The sequence below is a fragment of the Protopterus annectens genome, chromosome 5.part1, assembly GCF_019279795.1.
Source record: "Protopterus annectens isolate FY-2018-M chromosome 5.part1, PAN1.0, whole genome shotgun sequence".
Taxonomy (NCBI): Eukaryota; Metazoa; Chordata; order Ceratodontiformes; family Protopteridae; genus Protopterus; species Protopterus annectens.
Genome location: NC_056736.1, coordinates 417,905,597 through 417,930,650, shown reverse-complemented (window position 1 = coordinate 417,930,650; position 25,054 = coordinate 417,905,597). Strand labels below are relative to the sequence as shown.

General features: G+C 36.2%; 1 protein-coding gene across 1 annotated transcript in view; it reads left to right on the top strand.

Moving 5' to 3' along the window:
- The window catches only part of BMX (BMX non-receptor tyrosine kinase), a 1,099,638-nt gene that overhangs the window by 635,230 nt on the left and 439,354 nt on the right, over window positions 1-25,054 (top strand). The window contains exon 8 of the mRNA XM_044072793.1: window positions 12,762-12,815. Coding sequence (XP_043928728.1) covers window positions 12,762-12,815 — 54 coding nt within the window. The remainder of the gene's footprint in view (window positions 1-12,761; window positions 12,816-25,054) is intronic.

The following is a 25,054-nucleotide window of genomic DNA, read 5'->3' as shown; positions in this document are numbered from 1 at the left end:
CACATATAAGTAAAGCAGGGGGGAATTATATTTTTTGATCAAATGGTCATTTGACATAATCACATATATATGTCTCACTGAGACAGATGCCTGGTGTCAGAGCCATGGCCTCAAGCTCAATGTCAAAAAGTGCAGTGTCATCCCCTTTGGTAAAAACTCTGTACCCATGAACTACAACATAGGCAGCAATCTACTTAAAACCAAATGCGTGATAAGAGACCTTGGGACCCAGGTGGACAGTAGTCTCTCCTTTGATAGTCACATCGCCACAGTAGTCAGGAAGTCCTTCTACATTGCACACCTCATCATAAAAGGGTTCTCATCCAGGAAAAAAGAGGTCATTGCTCCCTCTACTCGTCACTCATTAGACCCATTATAGAGTACAACGCCCCTTTTGGAATGTACCTCACAAGACATCTGCAGCAGCTGGAAAGGCCACAGAAGTACCTTACAAAGAGGATTACTAGCCTCAAACAAATGCCGTACACTGACTGCCTCAAAAAACTCCAGATTTACTCTGTAGCATATCGCCTACTCCGAGGTGATCTCTGCCTAACATATAAACAATGCAGCCAAACCTCCTCCTTAACTCCAAAAACCCCCTTTCTTCAGTTTACTCCTACTAATAATCCTCCTACACCTCTCTTTATCTCTCAGATCAGATAATCATTGATCTACTCCCATAATTAATTTCCTCTCATGGGTGTAAATAAACAACCCTATTCTCACTTGACTTTGACAATATAACCAACTTAATCCTCAAATACATTAAAAAAAAAAGCTGTGTATAAACCTACCTAATGTAAATCTCCTACACCTAATAAAAACCATTGCACAGATAATTCAACCTGCATTAACTTCCTGCCTACCCTTTCTGCTACCAGGTGTAACTATAAATAACCATCTTAACAAATACTTCCAAATAAATAGTACTAAACTAGCTGTTAATATTATTGATTAATCTATGCAACTAAACCCTCCCTTAACCACACAACAAGAAAAAACTCAACAATTACCCATAACTCTACACCCTTTTACTAACTATTTATCACTGCACCACTATCTAAACCCTTCATTTCAAACCCAATACCTGCTCCTGATCTCTGACAAGCATCTCCTAACTTAGAACTCCCGACCACACGCTTTAAAAGTTTGTAATATCCATAACTAACTATCTATAATAATAATTGGGATCTATGCAATTCTTTTAAACATTCACCAAACCCCATGGAAAATCAAAAAATAAAGCAACTAATTCGCACTTCTCTCTCCAAAAAAAAAAAAATCAAAGCACATCTCTTACTCAAATGGCTATGTCCTGTACCAATCTGATTGAAAAGTATGTCTCCATATGCCTTTTTTCCATAGGTTTTTTCTTTTTGTCCCCCTCACTGGGCCTTACCTGATGCTTTCTGGTTTGAGAGTTGAAATTAAAAGGTATATAATATTTCTTTATATTCTTAGTATATGTCTATATTTTGTTGTTGTATAACTTGACTTAATGTTTTTAAATATCATAGATATCCTCTTGTACCTTGTATAAAATCTATTAGAAAAATTTCTGAAATTGTTATAATCACTGTAATTTTTTCTCTATAGGGAGCTTTTCTCCCCGGGCCTCTACTGTAAACGGATATATGTCCAGCTAGACTAGCCCGGTCAACAAATGTAAAATAATAAATAAATAAATAAAGCTATGTCAAACCCAGAGCTGTTGGACATGCTACACCTAAAGAAATCCCAATTCCTCCGAGCTGCATGGTCTAGGGACCTAAACCTTGTCACCACAAAAGCAGGACACACTGGAGGGATAGATTCCTGTCCCAGAGACTTCCTATACCCTGGAACAAGCTACCCATCTATGTCAAGCAAAGTTCTTCATTAGCACTGTTCAAGAAAAATCTTGATGAGTGGATGGGAAATAGGAAATACACCCCGGGGATCACTTCTGTGTCTCTGCTTGACAGTGGCACAGGAAAATAACTTTCTTGGGTGGTGTAAGCCATGGAACCTTGCTGGCTAGGCTTATGTAGGTCCTTGGTCCGATAGCCTAGTACCTACCTATATATATATATATATATATATATATATATATATATATATACATATTATCACATCTCCAGCTTTAGTCACTGAGTGTACAGTAGCTGGCCTAAATGTATAGATTCATAGGTTAATAGGTGTTTACTAGGCTAACGACCACAAGGGCCTTTTTAAGCCTAGCCATGCATCCCAAATCTCTGACAAGTTCTATTACCCTTGATAAGTGTAAGTATGAGCCTAGGAGATGAAGAATTTACACATTACCTGTTTGCATCAGAGAAACCAGGGATGAATTTCCAGCTTCCCATTCAATTGTCCAAGTTGCACTTGAATTGGATTAGGGAGGAACTCTGCTTCACATGGATGGGGAGCCTGTTCCATAGACAGGGTAGTCTCTGGGATACATACCTATCTCCAGCAGGTCCTATTTATATCACAGGCAAGGTTTAATTCTTTAGACTGGATAATTCTGGTACTGTTTGTTTTGTGGATATGCAGGAGGTCCATCAGAGAGGGGTCTGACAATGCCTTGAGAGTGAGATCTCCCCTCAAAAGTGTGTAGGAGACAGAATACAGGGATAGGGTCTTGAGGCAGTTTGCATAGGACATATTACTTACGACCTGTATTCTTTTAGTGAGGAACCTCTGTGGACATTCCAGTTGTTGGATTTGCTTGGTTAGGTGCATACCAAAGGGGGCATTGTACTCAACGATAGGTTTGATGAATGCCAAAAACAGTGGAACAGTGACTTCCTTGGACTCAGATGCCATACCTTTGTTTATAGGTTGTGCAACATAGAATGTTTTCCTCACCACTGTAGACACATGATGATCAAAGGCTAGATTACTATCTATGTGTGTCCCTATGTCCCTGACTACTGGGTCAACTGTAAGGGGTGTGTTGTCAATGTGATAGTTGCCAGGAATGGAAGACTTCCCATAGGATACTATTATGCATTTCTTGGCATTTAGTTTTAGTCCATGACTCAGACACCAGTTGTTCATCTGTGACAGCCCCTCCTGGAGAACATTTGTGTCAGTGTGAGATTCAATGACAGCTCCTAATTTGCAATTATCTGCAAGTTTAGTCTGCCAGAGACCACTGACATTGGCCTTGACTTCTGAGAAGAAAATGCCAAAAAGGAGCAGTCCAAGGACTGATCCCTGAGGGACTCCACTTGTGACTGGCCTCTTTGTAGAAGTGAACTCCCCAATTCTAACTTCCTGGTTCCTGTCTGTGAACCAGTTGGCTGTCCACTGGGTGAAATATGGGTTTGTACCTAACCTTTTGAGTTTATCAACAATGACCGAGTGGGGTATTGTGTCAAATGCCTTGGCCAGATCAAGGTAGGCAGTGTGAGCAATTTTGCCCTCATCCATTGCTTTGGTGACCTTCTCAAAGAAGTCCCACCAGGTTGAGTAGGCATGATCTGCCCTTGACAAAACTAAACTGGGTTGGGTCCAGTGTCTGGAGGTTTACTATATCTCAATTTATCATCTCCATGATAATTCTTTCCATGGCTTTAGATATAAGACTAGTGAGACTTATGGGTCTGTAGTTTCCATGTCTGTAGATCACCCACCTTTGTGCAGATGACTGACTGTTGCCTTTCTCCATTTATGAGGCATGAAGCCTGTTTGGAGGCTACAGTTAGAAAATAATTTCAGAAGCCCTGATAGGTCATGTTTCATGTTATTTAGAAGGTATCCTGGGATATTGTCTGAGCCCATTGATGCAATGTTCTTGGTCTTAGAGAGATCATTAAGGACCTGTTCCCTAGTGATAGTAGGAGAGTTATCTTTGATGATATTTCCTGAGGGAAGGTTGAGGGGGAGAGAGGACTAAAGTTGAAGCTGAATTTATCAGCCAGGTGGTCTGCTATATCTTCTGGCTCAGTATAGGCGGCTCCATTTACAATGAGCTCTGCATACAATTGTGTATTGCCTTTGAGGTTGTGGAATAGCTAAAGAATGATTTGTGGCTGTCCTTGGCCTGGGAGGTCAAGCTTACCTCAAATTTGGCTTTGGTCAACTTTATTTGTCCTTGAAGTTGTTTGGATAGTTTAATGAGAGTGCTTTTATCCTGCTGAATACTGCACCTCCTAATTTTTGCCATGGTTTTCTTCCTCCTGTTATACACCTGACTGATTTTGTGATTCCACCAATATGGAAGGCATTATACTCTTGCACTGCTGGAGTGCGCACCACAGCTTTAAATCATGTTTCCTTGACTGCGCAAACATCAGCATTCTCTAGGGTGAGGAGAACTTGTAGAGAGTGGATTTTCTTGTTTAGACTAGTAGCACTGAGCAGTAACATCTTGGTTTTGCTTTGCTTTGTCAGAAGTATTGTCAGGTTGGCATTGTCTAAACAAAGGGACCATGGGGGAAGTCAGTGTTTTTGCCAGTATTTGAAAGCCTAGTGGGGACAGGTGCAGACCATCCCTGGCAAAGCAGCTTGGTCAATAACCATCTCCTTCCATGCTGACAAATATGGTACCCCTTAGAGTGACACCAGATATTAAGCCAATTTGTAAGTCAGTCATGTTCTGTTTGTACTGTGGCATCATCCTTGGAAAACATAGAATTCTGTTTAATGCTAGGCCTATACCAGTATGAGACACGTATTTCAAGCCCTTCATGATGTCTCTCTTCATATAGTCTAAGGACGTATGTCTCAGGTTATTTATACCTGCATGGCTTATGATTGAGTTATAATTTTAATTGTGGTCTAGTAATTTGAGTGTGTGTGTTTGTGTGTGTGTGTGTGTGTGTGTGTGTGTGTGTGTGTGTGTGTGTGTGTGTGTGTGTGTGTGTGTGTGTGTGTGTGTGTGTGTGTGTGTGTGTGTGTAATATGGTGGATCCTGGCCCCTGATAAGTAACTTGACCATGGCTTTCTCCTTACTCAGCCTGGTGAGAGACATCAGTGTGTCTAACAATGGAGTCCCCAAAGACCAGAATGCCTCATTTGGTGGCTTGTCTTATGAACATAGAAGTAGATTGATGTGGCTGTATGTGTAGATGTGGATATTGTTTTAAAAGAGTGCATTTGGTACTGCTGAGGGCATTTGTTATGCAAGTTTTGTTAAGGAAGTCCTTTGGGGTCTAGCAGGGTTACATTTAAATGTCTCAATATACATGAATATATGTGTCTGGTTCATGCTGTGTGTGATGGGTGTATTGTGTGTGTGTGTGTGCTACTGACAAACTGATTGACATAAGGAGTGCATATATGTGAGGGCTTTGCTTCAAGTGACATTGTGTAAATGCATATCTCACTGACCTTATCACATATCTCATCAGTTTGTTTGAGAATTATCTGGTTGTCATTGAATATGAAGTAATTTATACATTGCCACTGGATACCCATATTGACCAAGCTGCCAATGGAGATCGTGGGAGAGTCCATATGCATGGCAACAGACCTTTTTTACTACTTAGATAGTTGCTTTGTGAATATATAAAGTCAGGAATATATGGCTTTCAACTCAAGACAGTGCTTGCCACTGCTCAAACTGGTTGTTTTATCCACAACTATGTACTGGTGAAATTTCAGGGGTGCTTTTACAGGAAAAATGTCAGCTCAAGGCACTTGCATCTATACGGGGCACTGCCAAACACATGAGGGAAACTGCTGTAGTAGACCTTGATCATTTATGGGTGAGGTGTTTAAGAAGACAGTCTGAAGTAGATTAGACAGTAGCTAATCAAACAGTGCTTATTGAAAAGAAAAAAATAGCTTTGTCGTGAATGGCGAATAGCAAGGATTCACCTAGTTGGCTTCTTCCTGGTTACCTTTAGTTCTGGTTTCACCACATCTTCACAGTGCTGGGGTTGAATATCTCTTTGCTTCTTTTCTCATCAGAAGCAAAACAGCAGCACTAATCCCAAGATGAGAAGCAGGCCACAAACTCTTTGGTGATCAGCAGTCTTGTCCCAGATGATGCAGGGGTTCTGTAGGCTTGATATAGCCTTTTCCTGATAGATGCCTTGAATAACAACCAGATCAATCAGGAAGGTCCCATACAGACACTCACTACCCACTCAGCCTCAGAGACAGTCAGGAATCAATGACCCTCTCCTCCTTCTATCAGTAACAGCAAAACAGCAGCACAAATTTCAAGCTTGCTCCTATGAATCAGTTATCACAATTTCTGGTGATCAGCAAACTCCAGGAAACAATGTCCCTGTGCTACTTCTGTCACCAGGAGCAAAGCAAAAGCAATAATCACAAGATGACTACTGAAAAGCAGAATGTGGGCTTTCAAATGATTGGCGGTCATGGACCAGATGTTGTAGATATTAAAGCTAAATATGGAAAAAACGTGTTAATATCCTAAGAGTTGCAGTGTGCACTAAGCAGTTAGATATGGATGGGGGGGTAACTTAAGTTTTAGCTATCTTAACAGGAGAGACACTCATTTTAAAAGAGTAAGATAGACTGGATGGGGCTGGGCACTCGGTGTTCTGGCTCTGTTGAACACCCTGTGGGGGAAGGCAAATAAATCTAAATAGCTTAAGGGGATAACTTCACAAAAATGATAACTTTGTGCTTACTGACAATGGCCAGTGAAAGTGGAGAAATAATTAATTATGAGGTCAAATTAATATAAGGGTCAGGCAACTATAGAGACAGTGAGTTTAAGAACACAACAGCACCAGGGTAGGAGGGTGGAGAAAATCTAATTTCTGTGTGACTCACAAGAGATTTAGCTTTGGTTTCTTTTCTAGTTTAAATATGCAATAGTCAACAGAATGCAATTAAGACACACTACAGTGAAAATACACCACAATATCCAATATAGAAGAAAGCAATAAGCCAATACATAACACAAGACAGCACTATAAGGAAAAATAAACTAGCTTTTCCCTCACAGCAGTCTATAGCAAAGTCTGAATGAGCTTTTCCAATATCTGTATCTATATATCTATATCTACTTCTATATATCTGTATCTAGTTCTATATATCTATATGTATTTTTATATATGTGTATATATATATATATATATATATATATATATATATATATATAGGTCTATTTCATAACACTGAAATTTCATAATGTTGAATTTCATAACACTGAGACCAAAACATCTATATCTCAAAACACTGAAAACCCAAAACATTGAAAACTCAGAACATTGAAAGTGTGCTTCATAACATTGAAAACTCCAACACATATGTAAATAACATCCCCTCCACCTACAACAGCACCTAACCAACAAACACACTTTCTACTACATTTCTGCAGGAGGGCAAGCCCCCCTGCACCCCCTATGTGGGAGGGCCTGCCCCCCAACACCCTCCCATAAATTAAATATACCAGCTCCAAGAACACACTACAGTGGAAAAAAGTTTTTTTACTTTGTGAAAGGTAACAGTGCAGTGAGTAGTGGGAATTTACCCTTCCCCCGGCCGTTATATAATCTCAGAGTTGGTATACATAATTACCAGTGCCAATGGATTATGAGGGTGTGGGAGGGATTGCCCCCTTAAAAAATGTGTATTTTTTTTTTTTTGATATTTTGAGTTTCTGTCTTTTAAGGTTTGATGTTTTGTTTTTTTTTCAGATTTTGAAGCACACTTATATATATATATATATATATATATATATATATATATATATATATATATATATATATATATATATATGGGTCTACTTCATAACATGGAAATTTCATAACATTGATTTCATAAGATTGAGACCATAACATCAAAAATTCCAAACACTGAAAACCCAAAACATTGAAAACATTGAAAGTGTGCTTCATAACATTGAAAACTGCATTGCACAAGTAAGTAAGATCCCTTCCACCCACAACAACACATAACAAACACACTTTCTACTATGATTCTGCAGTCACTGACTATTCAGTCACCTCTTCTGGAATTATAGACGTGCAATATCATGAATGTTCAACTTTATAGAGTGTTCCCATGTATATATATATATATATATATATGTGTGTGTGTGTGTGTGTGTGTGTGTGTGTGTGTGTGTGTGTGTGTGTGTGTGTGTGTGTGTGTGTGTGTGTGTGTGTGTGTGTGTGTGTGTGTGTGTGTGTGTGTGTGTGTGTGTGTGTGTGTGTGTGTGTGTGTATATGATTATGTCATCAGAATTGAAATGAACAGATAAATGAGTGACAAACAAGTGAGTGACAGCACAAATGTGTGGCATACAAAATGATTGAATCACAAGAGATTGGCAACTTTTTTCTCAGTTACAAAACTCAGATCAAGTATAATCTGAATAGTGGTCCTGTTAGGGAATGAGTTTTAAGTAATGTAATGTGTAACATTGGGATTGGGCAGAGGTAGGGTCGGGGTTAGTTTTAGCACACTGGTAAGGCGGTGTGCATTCTTACTCATGCTAATCCTAACCCTATCCCTACCCTTGTCCCTAAGCCCATAAAGTAAATTACTAAAAAATATTTCCATAACAGTGGCACTAACAGAGACAAAAGGTACAGAAAATGCAGAGTCTATATTAGATCACCGAGTGCTTAAAAAGTGAACGGTGATTAATCAACCCTATGTAAGTGAAAGCTTATAATTTTGAACTGTCAGGACAGTGATTTTTTTCCAAGGGAAAAAAATCGCTGTTCCAACAACAACCAAAAAAAAAAACATACTTTAAAAATTACATTAAGTGGGGGACTTCATCCCCCCACACCCCCACTACTTAAATATACCAACTCCGAGACCACACTACAGTGCCAAAAATGGCAAAGTAACAAAGCAGCCAAGCAAATTTTTTCCCAGGGAAAGAATTCACTTAAAAGCCGCTTTGATATTCTGCTATTTCAGGCTTTTGAATTCGACCAAGACACATTCAAAGGATGCGTCTTCAGTCTTCTAATAGGGAACTGAAAATGCACAATACCATATAGGCACAGCACCAAATCTATCCCCTTAACTCTAACCCTAACCCTAACCCAGGAACACTTACATATACACGCTATCCCGTATAATGCAATCTTCACCATTTGCACAACAACAACCTTTTCAATTAAATATTTGTTTCCCAGCACAGTACTACATACCTAGAGTATAAGCTAGAATTCAACCAAATCTGATTCTCACAAACGAGCAGTCACTTGGGATTTTGCAGCATTTTTTAACTAATTTGTGTGTCACTTGTAATGTCAACTAAATATCTATATATATATATATATATATATATATATATATATATATATATATATATATATACATCTGTGTGTGTGTGTTTGTGTGTGTGTGTGTGTGTGTGTGTGTGTTTCTGTGTATCTCTGTGTATGTGTTTGCATATCACAAAACAAAACATTAAATAACAGTCAACCAATTTAAGGGTGAAGCATGTTAGTACTCTAGTCCAACAATCACACCAAACCGTGAATATTTCATGGAAAGGAAATGCCATCATGACACATAAATTATAAAGTAAGGCTTTTTATCCTGGTTTAAAACTGAATACCTTATCAAAGATCAACAGAGCTTCCTACACATGAGAAAAGTGGTATATAGTGTTGTTGTGGGCAACAATCAGTCTAACTAAGAAGAAAATCTAAAATGTACATTTTTCTATTAGACAAACACAACAAGGATTTATTTTTTGTCCTTGCATCTTATATATCATGGGATTGTCCTGAAGAAAGTGTAGTTTATGACCATGCAATTTTTAGAATTGCAGATAGTAAGTTCAGTAATTCAGAATTGGAAGTTCGGTAATTTCATGTATTACTGATGTAGAATATGTGATACCTGGTGACATGGAAAGGATCTATTAGCTCATTCTATGAGTTTATCAAACATCTTCAGACAGGTCAGCAAAAGTTATATGTCTGTTTCTTTTTGGGAGGGGCACTGAACTTCACAGGCAGCCCCTTAATTAAGATATTATTTTGGTGACAACATAAACCTTTTGAACTAAGTTCCATTATATCATGCCAGCAGATGACATTCATTATTGAAAATGTCTGCCATTGAGGAGTTTTGAGTCAATTTCGATTTGACAATTATTTTTGTTTTGTTTTGTTATTTGTTTTTAATATTCCTTGGTGCAAACTTTAGATCTTTTACAGTTGGACCCCTTTTCCAATGAAGAAAGAGAAGACAGCTTAGTTTGCTCGTCAGGATGTGCCTGGAGTCTGGCACAGACACCATTTCAGGACATAGCCTTGTGGCAGGGAATGAAGAGCAGATGAGAGAATTTAAATTGTTTAGCTATATTCTTCAGTCCCATTGGAAACTTTAACGTCACTGGATAGCTAAATAACTTTACAATTTCAGAAAAGAAAAAAATATTTCTGTAGAGTAGGTTTTAGCAACCAAATGCCTCTATAAGCAAATAATCTACAAAAAGGAATGCTAAGTGAACTATATAAGATGCTAACTTATTGTAAGGCATCCTGACCCCCAATATGTTACTGAATGTTAACAAAACAAAACTATGAACTTCAGATATGGGAGGGGGATGGTTATAATGAACTAGGTCTTACATAATGCTGATCTGAAAAGGGTAAATATTTTTAATAATCTGAAAGTTAATGGAACATAAGGCCATCATATTCAGTTCTGAGAGAGACATGATTTGCAAATAAAATTACAGAAAAGTGTGATATGTATTCAGACATTTGAAATGTAAGAAACCCAGTGTAATAGTTGTTATGTGTTGTATTTAAATATGAACATAACTCAAATATTATAGGTTCTTCTGAACACCAACTATAGGTAAAATGTATAAAAAATTACACGTCCAAAGCATATATAAATCACTCAAAGGTTAACGTACAAAGAAAGCGTGATAAACTAGGCCTTTTTGCTTTGAAGTGTATGAGGATTAGACAAGTACTTACTAAGGTTTATAAGATGTCCAAGGACATTTTTCTATCTGATTGTTTAGACCTAAATAGACATTCTATATTTTTGGGACCAACATTACTATGAATATGTAATCCAAATAGAAGGGGTACCAACTGGATCTCTGACAGTGCTGGGGAAATATGGAACTGTTTGCCAGATGTCATAAAACATATTCAAATCCTTTGCAAATTTTAAGTCTATATGTACAAAAATGACGGCCTTATATGCTTCATGATTAAGTTAGCTGGCATGAAGGACTTTGTCCTTGCCTGCATGTGATGTGATGAGTGTGAAAAACTTACAACATGCTGTTGCATTGATTTGGTGTAAACTTATGGTAGCAACATTGTTGACTTATTTTGTGTTATTTGTTCGCTTATTTGTTTGTTTGTTTGTTTATATTCTTCTTGATTTCTTTTTCCTGGGTAATATCTCACTATGTGTAACAGCCACATTTCAGGGACACCATGGTAGCTTTGCTCTAGTTAAGAGACTTTCTCAAGTCTCACATAATGTGCCACTTAGGATACAAACTCTGCAAGGTAAAGTAAAACTAGTTAACTGTTCATTAAAGTAAGCCTTTGTACTATAAAAGTAACTGCTTAAGAATATTTGATATTGTTTGTTGCTATTAGACAAGCATATTTTGTTCAATTTGATTGTTATGCATTGATAGTTTTGTCGTCCTACTTTGCGTACATTCTTAGCCCTACCACTGCAGAATTCACTGAAATATACTTTTCTGACATTTGTATTTCATGGTCTCACGCAGATGATACCCCAACTTGCTTAAGGGGACTGGACATTACTTACTAGGGAACGTGTCTCTCACACAGAATTAACAGCCCCAAACTGCTGGACATATGGACTTGGAATGGATCTTTCCTTACTGCAATGGTGGTATAGGTGATTTGTCAGGCTACAAAACCTGAAATGATTAATCAAATTGTCTTATTTTTTCTCCATCTCTGAAAGAAATATCACTATCATATATCTGTCATATACCTAAAGATCTGTCATGCCAGGCTTAAGTAAGGAAACAGTAATTAGTTTAATTCCTTTAAGGCACTCATCTATGCCACCACATATAAAATAAAGCATATCTAGTGGACCCGTGATATCTCTCCTCCATGGTTACTTGTCTTGCTTCAAAGATTCTTTCTCTCTTTTTCTCAGATCTAGAATGTTTTGCCACAGCACTATTCAAGAATGAATGTACATTGTACTTTATTGTTTTGTATGGACCTTTTTATGGCACTTTTCTATCCTGTAATTGGGTTTTACATGGCAGAATCTGGTTTGACTTGGTTTAATGTTGAAGAGTCAAGCCATATTTGATGAGGTGAACTAGGCTGACCAGTTCAACATTTTAACATGTACAATTTGCAGAAACAATTTTATGGTGATCATCCTACATTAATAACTTTTTTCTAATAATGTTACTTTTGAATTTATTGTTTTGCTTCAAACAGCTATTATGATTAGCATTTGTTGTCTGTGTGTTTAAGAACATGACTTTGGTTTGCAGCCTCCAGTTTGCCATATTTTTGTTACCATTATGTTTATTTAACAGAGTATTGCCATTATATTCTTGGAATAAGAACATGACTTTTTTCATTCTCTTTTAACATTGCATTATCAGGTTGCTTAATTTTTTTGACTGATATGTCTGTTCCACAGTTTGTGTATTATATGTTATCATGTCGAAGACTTTACTGTAAGTAGGACTTTGGATAAGTTGTGAGTTCCATTCACCTAAAATTATGACAGTAATTGGGATCTTAAGTTTATGAAACTGACAATGCATTCCTTATTATGTACATATGTATGAATATATGTATATGTGTTTATTTATTTATTTATTTGCTTTTCAGTGAAGATCCTGATGATGAATCGGTCCCCATGTCAAAGAATATTAAAGATTATGAGTGAGTATTAATTAATAATGGTTCTACATATGTTTGACAATATCAGGTGGCTAGAAATGCTTGCTGTATTAACTGGAAAGTCCTTGCAGATACATTTAATAAGGCTTGATTGTCTTGAAGTTTCATAAATGAGATTCTGTATAATAAGAGACATTTGTAAACAGTGTACATATTATTCAGTAATTTTAATTTAAAATAAGCCTAATGTGGTGAAATTTTGTAAACTGCTATTTGTATGTGTTAGAAAAGGGACAGTATTTTGAGACACCATTTGCAATACAGAACTTTAAAGTATGAAATATACTGTTATCTAAGATGCCATACGGTTTCTTGAAATTGTACATAAGGCTGTCAATATGCAGATAGCAAATGAAAGTTATTGAATGTCATTCTTTGTGTATAAATATGATGTGAATTGGTGTTTTATTCTTTTCAACAGCTTAAAATGTGAATGTTCTGAGGTAAACTAGATTTTTGTTTGGAATGTGGGCTTATATGACTAAGAAAACATTGTCGCAGTTATACAGGGTCAGGGCACTTTAAAATGCAAGGAAAGGAACAACATACATTTCATAGGCCTATTCAGTATGTGACAGAGCCAGTATTTGTTGCTACTGACCAAGCTAGCAGTACATAGACATCATTCATGCACATGAGCTCTGTTGCATGGGTAATGATGCTAATGTCATTTACAGACAGCTATGCTATGTACCAAAGATAGCAAATGCAACTGTGATGCATCACAATTAGGCAGATATACTAGCAAAAGATAGCACACTAAATGTCTAAGTTAGAACACATATATGGATCCTGACAGTAATACATTTTAGCAGTGTACATATAAGCCACCCTTCTAACTCAAGCAAGGATCTGTAAACACTCACAGACACAGCTATAAAACACACACATCAACACACAGATCCATGCATCCATCCATCAATCCATCCATCCTTCTTTACTCCTGGTGAGGTCTCTGGTGGTTGCAACCTAAGGTCTGCTTAAGGCTTCCTTCTACACAATTGTTTCTGGTGTACCTTCTGAAAGAAGTACTCATTGGTCATCCTGTTTAGGTACCAAGCCCACCTCAACTAACTCCTGTCAAACCAGAGAAGGAGTGACTCTGTCAAGAGATGCACTCAAGTCTACCAAGCAGACAGTAATCCATTCTTTTCCAAGCCGATGAGGACTAAAGACAATAGTAACTCCCCAAACTGGATAATTTTCAGGCATTGGCTGTCCTTTGAAACCCCAGCCATGGAAAGCATTAACACAAGGGGAGACAAGATGCATATTCACCTTGGTGAAGTCATATGCCAACCCTGAATATATTTAATTTAATACTGGGAAAGTGGACACAATTCCTACCCTTCAACCTAGTGATTAAATGGCATGTAACTGCTGCCCTGGGATCTGATATTGTTGCAGCACCTCCAACAAGGCATCTCACAGTACATGGTCATATGGTCTCTGCAGGTCTGCAAAACAATAGCCTGGTAAGTACCTATGAACCTATGAGTCTATGTAGTCATCCTACTCAAACTGTAGCAACTACTCCTATATATGAGCGATGCCAAAAAAAATTAGAATAGTTCCATCACCAGAAAGGAATCTGTGTTGCTTCCTCTGAATCAGAGATGAGTCTATCAAAGTATGTCTCCATTCTAGCATTTAGACAGAGGTGCATCATCTCTCTCTGACTGGAGCAAAACTACTCGTTCTCTTTTAGAAAATCAGGATGACCACCCAAGTTTCTCTGCCCAAAAGTATTACAGTCATCTTCTAATCAATACTGAAAAAATGCATTAACCACAACTCCCCAATGATATCCATTACCTTCAATATTTCTGGACAGACCTTATTTGCTGCTGCAGCCTTATCTCAGTCAAACTGTGCAAACATTACAGTACCTCATACATGAATGCAATCCTACCAGTTGCTTCTGGCTTTATCTCTTAAAGGAGGACTGCCCATCAGATTTTGTAATTCAAGCATCCTCAAAGGAGAATGCTATAATCATACCAAAAGTTAGCACTGGTGGAATAAGCTTGTAAAATTATCAAACTAGGGAAAGTTATTTATAAAAATATGTGAAAAAGCATAAGTATGGAATGTTATTTTTTCATTATAATATAATATTGGTATAAAAGCCTTGAGAATATTGGCTATTATCACATGAAACAATTTTTGCTGAATTGTATTACAGTTTGTACATTTTAAGTAGCAATTACTGTAACAAGGTAATTATATCTGTTTTTCTTATGCCTTTTTTTAATACCATGTTTCTAAAAAGTTGGATGATTCTAAGTATCTGAGTATTCATCAATATGAAAATCCTTAATATAGACCCAAGTTGAAATAGGCGCTAAGCATAGTGTTTAACACAGCTGTTGTGCACGAAAAGTCAAAACTGGTTTCAATAAATGTATCCAAAATGACCAAGGTCACTGAAGTCTGCATTCCTTTGTGGTGCTGCAACCTGGAGTCATAAAACCGAGTGTCAACATGTCAAAAAACTCCACCAAAAGTGTAGGAGATGAGTGAATATTGAATATCACTCTTGTCTCAAACTTATTTTTTTTGGGGAGAAGGGCAAGCCCCTCTTCACCCCTGATGTGTGGACAAACCTCCAACACCTCAGAAATGAACTATAGTATCTCTCAGATCACCATAACTCAGAGAAAAGGGAATATTCAAAAAAATAGCCATCTCAGACTTTGTATGTATAAATTCACTTTTTCACCCATTCAGTCTCAGCGTTATGAGACTCACTAAAATAGGTCCTGACATTTCAAATGGTTACTGTTAATTATAATTGTATCCTTTCGTAACTTATTTGTTTTAAAAAGCTCTTGCTGAAGGTTTTATAACAGCTATATGGAAAGATGCAATTGGTATTCCAATTCACAAAGGAATTCAAGTTGTACTATTTATGATTATTAGCCTATTAGCCTCACCTGTATTTTGGGGAAGTCTTTACAGTAGACAATGAGTCTATCTTGCAAACATATGCTGAGTTTTATTAACAATATTTTCCAACATGGGTTTATTTCTGGGAGATTTAGTTTATCTAATTTGAAAAGAGCATAAGCCTCGACATGCAGGGGGATGAAGGATTCTTTGATCTGCTTAGTCGATTTCAAAGCAACAGGATGGATGACCAGAGGTGTGCTTTAAAAGATGAACAAAGCAAACTGACAGCAGCAAAGTCTGATGTAGTTTCCACCAGCCCAAGACACCTGCAGAATTGTGAGTTTTTTGTCTTTCTGCTTATCTAAGCAAGATTAAACTCAGTATGCACAAGTTTCTTCTCAGTAGGGATGCGTAATGGCTTTAAAATGAGTTTTTAACTCTAAGACATGCTCCAACTCTTCTGAATACACCAGTATCCTGAATTGCATCTCTGGCTGAGGGAGCGCAATTAAAATTTGATAATTGCCTGCTTTGGGGCAGTGCTTTCAATTTGCATCTTTATAGAAATGTTTAGTTACAGAGAAGTCTGTACATTTTACAGTCTATTCAGTGAATCCCTCAGCATCACAGAAGGACACTGCATTAGGATGTTTAATGGTGACCAGCATTACCTTTTTTGTAGGTGCTACAAGATCGTGACTTGTCTAGTAGACACCACCATCTCCCAATGGCCAAGGTAGTACAGGGTGAATGCTGCTGGATTGCAGTAATCTTGTCCCAGCAGACTGCACTGCAGTTTTTCTTGCCAGAAGATCAGAAATTTTGTGGTTAGTGTCACCTCACTAGCTACTGCTGTTTCATATTCCATTACCTACACTGTAATGTTGCACAAGAGGGAGCTAGTTACCATTCTTCATATGATGTATTAAACTGAGAGCTCACCTACATGAGATGATAGACAAAATAGGTATTACCTTGTCCATGTCGCCCCAACACCTAAAGAAACATTACTTGCACAGCCCCAAGAGCATAACCTTTGCAGGCTGCTTGTACAACCATGCATGCCTCCAGCAGTGGGGGTACCTAACATACTCCCTCAGTGAGAGTAAGCTTAATCATGCAACTAAATGTGTAGCATTCATTAATTTGATTAAATGGTATAAATCTGTAGTAATATCATGCACCAGAACAAGAAAAATGCATTGCTGCTTTGTTTTCTCAATTTAATGATTTTTACAAACATGTAAGCTTTTACTTTTTGCACAACAACTCAAGGTGAGCCTTGTCTTACCAACTGCAGGGAGTTATTTCACACCCTGTTAATGTGAGTGCTGGCAAGCATGGCTGAGTTAAAAATGTCACCTCACAGCAAGAGGTTCTCCGGTTCGATCCTCGGCTGGGGTGCCTTCTGTGCAGAGTCTGCATGCCCTCCCTGTGGTCGCGTGGGTTTCCTCCTGGTGTTCCAGTTTCCTCCCACATCCCAAAGACATGCTGTAAGTGGAGTGGAGACTGTAAATTGGCCCTAGACATGAGTGTGTGCATGTGTGTGCCTTCTGTGGAAGATTGGGCGCCGGGCTGGCAACTCAACACAGTAAAACACTACTGCCAATCATTAGCAGACAGGTGATCCTCTGTCACGATCCCTAACCGGGAAAAGCTTAAAGAAGAAGAAGAAGGTTTGTTTATATGAATATGTAGTGAATTCCTTGGATAAAAGCTTAGCTACAGATGTGGTTTATTTAGACCTGGCCAAAGCCTTTGATTCAGTTCCCATTCTGTTTTTGTTGATATTTTGAGGAAATCAGATACAAATGTCAATATCACAAGATGGGTAATAAACTGGTTATTAGACTGAAAGAACAGACTTTGAATAAGGAAAATATATTCCAGATAGATGATCAATTAGAGTAGTATACCTCAAGAACAGTGTTTGGACAACTATTATTTGATATATTGATGTGTTACTGTCCTAATACAGATTGATTATGGTTAAATAAATTTGATGATGACTTAAAAGTTGGTGGCATTATAACTAATGTAGTTGACTGTTATCATTTTCAAAATACCTTGATAGACTAGCTGAGTGGGTACAACTGAATAAAAGTTGAAAACAATAAATGTACAGTTATTCATTTTGGGATTAATAATTAATGCCACCCTTAGGTTTTAGATAATTCAATTTGCTCTTCAGCAATCAGGTTAAGGACTTGGGTGTTATAATTCGCTCATCTTTGTCATCTGGTTATCATGTCAACAATGTTGTGTTATGGAATATTAATGATATAATTTGTAGTTTTTTCTGCTAGGGATAGAATTGTTATGATTAAGTTTCTTTCTGCTTGCATTCATCCAGTAGTAGAATATGGAGGCCCTTTTTGTATCTTGGAACCTTCCCAAATTAAGAAACTTGGGTGTATATAAAAAGCATTTACTAGACAAATAACTGATTGTGAATATTTATCTTATACCAAACCACAAACTCGACAAAAATAAAACTGTTAACACGAAAAACAAAAACGGGAGCAATAGAAGCCGGCTACGTACAAAACTGCTGATAAAAAACTGTTTATTGTAAGTGCTTTCGGCTAGGTAGATACCTGGCCTTCTTCAGACAAAACAGTTAACTAAACCACAAAAACTCCTTATATACACTTAATTGCAATTAAATAAGCACATAATTAATCACAGCAGTTTTTGTTGACTCAGAATCAAAAATTTAAAGCACCATTAACACTCCAACTCAGCATACTAATATAAAAACAACAGCTTAAATGTAACCAAGTTGTTCGATAAAGATGTTTTAAAGCACTATTAAGAATAAATTATTACTAAACGTGCTAGCCATTGGATTAATATATAAAACATTTCTTTTATAAATTAAAACTAAAATGTGAATACTAATTTTTAACAGGTTGTTATTAATATAAATATAATTAAAATGAAAAATAATGGGCCTCCCTACAAGGCTTACTAAAATTACCATGTTAACATTATAATTCATATTGCGATAGCTAAACCAATTATAGTTGTCCATGATGAAGTACCTACACATCAATTTATTTCTTTAAAATCATAGAAAATCTTGACGTGACAATTTTATATGTATTTATAATACTGAATCAAAACAATAATATACATACTTGATAACAAACGTACTGTTATAGATTAAACTTATGCTGCACAGTAACAATTATCTACTCATATGTTCAAAATTGGCTTATATGAGATCATGTTACTATACCTGAATAAGTGTACCTGATGAGAGCCTATATATATATATATTATTGTTTTTATCAGCAGTTTTGTACATAGCCGGCTTCTATTGCTCCCGTTTTTGTTTTTCGTGTTAACAGTTTTATTTTTGTCGAGTTTGTGGTTTGGTTTACGTTATGGCAAGCGGGAACAGAGCGGCGACACAGTCTATGTTCTCTCAAGAAGACATGGACACAAATAATCCAGTTCGTAATGCACAAGATGATACCATTGGTAATTTGACTGCTTTGGTTCAAGTGTTGTTGGGGCGAGTTGACACGCTTACACAAAAGGTGAACGATTCATTTGCTAAAGAAAAAGAAGCTAACACTACAGTGAATCAGTTAGGCATTTCAACTAATGGAGAAGCCAGTAACACAAACAGCAGTCCGAACAATATCAACGTAGCAAGGAACCCTATGGGACTAATTGTGAATGCAATGAATGGGCGAAGTCCTCAATCGGCTGCTAGTGGTATAGTTAATGGCAACCAGCCGAATGTACAAGGTAATAATGTTCCATTATCAAATCAAGAAGTACCAACAAACTATGATAACAGTATTCCTTCCATGAATACTTTCGTGAATAATAATAACTTTTTTAACTCTGGGCATGACGATGCCATTGTTAGTGAAGAAACTGATGAACGTGTAGTCAATAGTGTGCTCATTAAGATTAATTAGTTTGATTCCAAACTGTTCAAATGTAGGAAACTTCAACTTGAAGTTTCCTACTTACAAGAATGTATAAATAAAAGGATTATTCCAAAGGGGCTTAGGCAGTGGCGCTACCCAGCGGGGCTTGTTAGTGGATCTGTGTTTCATCACGAATTACTTGAACTTTTTGATTGGCAAGGCTTGGAGTTTTTGCAGGCTCTCATTAATTTCTACAATACTGACATTGGTAGCCTAAAAACAGATTTAGAAATGCTGGAGCATGACATTAAGAAACATGTTGATTTTGTTAGGTACAAGTTTGAGTATTGTAGAATTTTTGCAAGTATTGAAACAACTTTAAGTAAACTGCTGGTCACTAAAAAGAAAAAGATTGCAAGGGATGTAAACGATTATGCTAAAAAACAAGCATATCCTAAGCCCCCTTTTAATGCCCCAAATAATCAAATATCTGTGGTGAACACTAACATAAATTTGAATGATCAAAATGAAGATGAGGAGACTGTATTACAGCAAAATTCAGTATCGAATGAACAAGTTAATCAGCCACTAAGGAGGAGTGAGTGGCTTAATAATGCTGGTCGACAACACAATAATGCCGGCAGTAGTAATACTCCTAATAATTCCAATTCTGGTAATTTTGGTAATTCTGGTAATAGAGACAATAGGACTGATGATTCTAATCAACAGGATTTTCAGTCCAACAACAACATCCGTACCAGCAACCATCAATACAACAACAACCTCCCCCAAGGGAACAACAACAACAGAAAAAGACAGCGGAGGCGATAGTACATGATGGCAATGACATTTTAGCCCCAAGAATTCACACTAGTTCGAAGGGTGATTTTAAAATATTCAACTATACGATCTTGGATGTCCATCAGGAGATGGTAGATTTTCTATCGAAAGGGTTGACTTTTGTCCCTACCAGAAGAATGGACATTGTTGATACTTTAATAGATCTTAAATTATTTGTCCGTAAACTTAACTTAAATTTGATTATGGGCAATAATTTTAATATGACCAGCTCTATTAGGGTTTCTAGCTTATTTAATCTTCCAATTCATCCCGAGCTGCTCACCTTTGAAGGAATATGTGAATTTGATTTTAGAGCAATAAGAAAAGGTTATCAAAATCGAGTTATTAAGCATAACTTTAGCATATTAGAGCAGGATTTTATCAACCTATTAAAAGAGTGCAACATCAGAGTCATGAAGCCAGACAAAGGCGGAGGTCTGGTTTTCATGGATTATGATGTTTATGTGACAAAAATGTGTAAACATTTAGATAGTGAGACATATATTAGAGTTTCTTTAAATGAAGTCAATGTAGCTTATAAAAAAATTCGAAACATGTTAGATGACTTATTTCTCGAAAGAGCTATTGACATAGACCTGTACCACTATCTGTCAATGTTAGCACCTGTCACTCCAGCACTATTTGGCACCCCTAAAATACATAAATCCTTAATAGACCCACCATTTAGACCAATTGTTGATGGGCGTGGCTCAATCACCTATGGGTGTGCAAAATACATAGATAGCCTCCTCAAACCACACCTTGCAAGTGAAATACAAATATGTAAGGAATCGTGGAGTTTTTTACATGACATTAATAAACTTGAATTTCAGTCTAACATCTGCTTTCCTACAATAGATGTAAAAGACTTATATACAGTCATCCCACACACTATTGGAATCGAGTGGACCAGAGAATTTTTACTTACGAAAAATGTTGACAGTAATACCATCAACCTGATAGAGACATTGTTAGAAATTATTTTGACTAATAATTACATTATATTTGAAGAAAAGTTCTATTTACAAAAATCAGGAGTAGCTATGGGCTCCCCATGCGGGGGAAGTTTTGCCAACGTTGTAATGGCATATTGGGAACATAACTTTCTTTATAATGAACCTTTGTTCATGAACAATGTCTCCTGGTACACTCGGTACCAGGATGACATGTTTTGTATTTGGAAAGGGGATGTTTATATGATACCAGAGTTTATTAGAAGCATCTCTAAAACCACCGCTTTTTTAGATTTTACATAGACTATAGGGGAGGAGTCCATTAGCTTTCTAGATATCTTGCTTATTAAAGATAGTGCTAATTCCAAATGTAAAAGTAATATCTTTAGAAAACCTACATAGTCTAATACTTTTTTTCATTTCTCAAGTGATCACCCATACCATCAGAAAAGGGCAGTAGTTATAGGAGAAATGGAAAGAGCTGCCCGTATGATTTCAGACTATTCTGATTTCTATTCTGAATGTAATCTATTAGAAACCATGTTCCTCAATAGAGGATATCCTGTACACCTATTGATGAGTGTTAAAAAGGAGGTAATTCAAAAAAGACTTAATGTTTTTTTTGTCCCGCTACTGTCCGAGTGTATAACAGCACATATTGGGTTGGTTATGGAAGATGATAATTGTCAGGTCGAAGGTATGGATTCTGTACAGTCGAATCTAGTTGACCAATGTAAGGTTTATAGTATAAACTTTCTTTGTACATACTCTATGGATTATGCCCCTATTAGAGAGGCTTTGAACAAAAATTGGTCCATTATTAGAAACAATGAGATGCTACTTAAAGTGTTTGGATTAAATCCAAAAATAACTTATAGAAGAGGGAAAAATTTAAAATCCATCTTGGAAATAAAAAATAATGTAAGTTATAATAGCAAAAAAGTAAGAGGTATGTTTAAATGCGGTAGTTGCTCACAATGTAAGCACATAATGGTGATGAATCAATTGTATATTAATGGTAAAACATATAAAATAACTTCGAGATTCAATTGTGAAACTTCATCAGTAGTATATGTTGCATTGTGTAGTGAATGTAATGCATTTTACATCGGGAAGACCGAAAGAAAGTTAAAGCAACGGATTTATGAGCATATGTATGCCGTTGCTAAAAAAGATATTAACAATGCACTTGCTAAGCATGCAGTTGACCACCCCAGGCATAGTTTTAAATTTGCAGTGTTACAATGCAGGCCAACAGACATCAGGGGTGGACCATGGCAAGTGCAGTTGGAAATTGATGAGTTATGGTGGCAAATTAAAACTAGTGCACATTTTTTCCCAGGCTTGAATGAGAATATGTCTATCAAATGTATGTTAAAACTTTTATCATTCAAGAGATGAAAGTCTATATCGAGGACAAGATATTATTATAATGTTCTTGGTCCCTTTGCCTTTTGGCAGTTTAGTGTTAGTACCAAGTAGATCAGTATTAATACAACATAACTATATATATATATATATATATATATATATATATATATATATATATATATATATATAGGCTCTCATCAGGTACACTTATTCAGGTATAGTAACATGATCTCATATAAGCCAATTTTGAACATATGAGTAGATTATTGTTACTGTGCAGCATAAGTTTAATCTATAACATTACATTTGTTATCAAGTATGTATATTATTGTTTTGATTCAGTATTATAAATACATATAAAATTGTCACGTCAAGATTTTCTATGATTTTAAAGAAATAAATTGATGTGTAGGTACTTCATCATGGACAACTATAATTTGGTTTAGCTATCGCAATATGAATTATAATGTTAACATGGTAATTTTAGTAAGCCTTGTAGGGAGGCCCATTATTTTTCATTTTAATTATATTTATATTAATAACAACCTGTTAAAAATTAGTATTCACATTTTAGTTTTAATTTATAAAAGAAATCTTTTATATATTAATCCAATGGCTAGCACGTTTAGTAATAATTAATTTATTCTTAATAGTGCTTTAAAACATCTTTATCGAACAACTTGGTTACATTTAAGCTGTTGTTTTTATTTTAGTATGTTGATTTGGAGTGTTAATGGTGCTTTAAATTTTTGATTCTGAATCAACAAAAACTGCTGTGATTAATTATGTGCTTATTTAATTGCAATTAAGTGTATATAAGGAGTTTTTGTGGTTTAGTTAACTGTTTTGTCTGAAGAAGGCCAGGTATCTACCTAGCCGAAAGCGCTTACAATAAACAGTTTTTTATCAGCAGTTTTGTATGTAGCCGGCTTCTATTGCTCCCGTTTTTGTTTTTAATATTTATCTTATCAAAAGAGATTTGAACAATCTCTCTCTTTATTCTACACCTTTTAGGTTAATAAGGGCAAATTTAATTTTTTTTAAAAGTGTTTAATTAATCACATTTTTTTTATTGTAATGATGGACATTGATTTTTAGACCATACTTAATGTAGTATTAATAACAAAATACTGGTAAAATTACAAATTTATGATTCAAGTTGAAAGCTACTTTTTACACTATATTGCTGGTAGATTATGGATTTTTTGCCAATATCTATAAAGATTAATAACAACAATAATAGTTTAATGACATTCAAGACATTTCTTGATTCTTGGTTTAAAGATATTCTTTGTGCTTGTGGGTTAAAAATAAAGCAAACTATTAAATGGCCTTATAAGCCCTAAGCTTGGAAAAGCACCTCATTGAAACTGAACATAAAATGGGATTATAGGGCTATGCCTCCTGTATGGAGGTTATGAGTCCCTCAGGGGACATCTTTAGTATTCTAATGTGATCTTCTTATGTTCACGTTCATTCACAATTCTAAGAAACTGTCTTTTTTGCTTAACCTAAAATTAAATTTTAACCTTAGTCAGTGGCATTTTGTTATCAATCTAAGATTACATTAACTATATGCAAATTAAATTACAAAAACCCTCCTTAAAAGCATCAACCATTTCTGTCATCAGACAACAGATTATAATTTAGTCATGGCATTGTCTAGGTCTAAATCTTAAACTGTCTTTCGACTTTGCCCAGTTAGGAGTCGCCACAGCAGAACTCTGGTACATTAATGATTGGCAGTGAATTTTTATGGTGTCCAGTTGCCAGCCCGCTGCCCAACCTTCAAAGAAGGCACACCACACTCACACCTACCTGCATGTCTTTAAATTTATGCAACTGCAGGGAGGACATGCAAACTCCACACAGAATATTCTCCAGCCGAGAATCGAACCAGAGAACATCTTGCTGTGAGGCGACAATGCTAACCGCTGCACCACCACAGCCAATCTTACATTACAAAATACCAGTGGGAAAACTATAACTGTTAATCCCAATATATCATATATATTGCCTTTTCTGTTTGATTCTAACCACAATTTATGTCTCAGTTTGAGAAGATTAAGAATTTACAGATATAGCATGACAAGGTGTTGCAAGACCATAAGTCGACTTATGAGACTTAGACATCTAAGTCAAGAAATTAATATCACAAATAGACATCTTTTTTAAACAATTTTTTAAGGTAAACAGATTAGACAAACTTTCTAGATGCAGCAATGTGAGAACACTTGTCTTTATTAAAGAATGAAGAGATAATCATGTGGATATATAT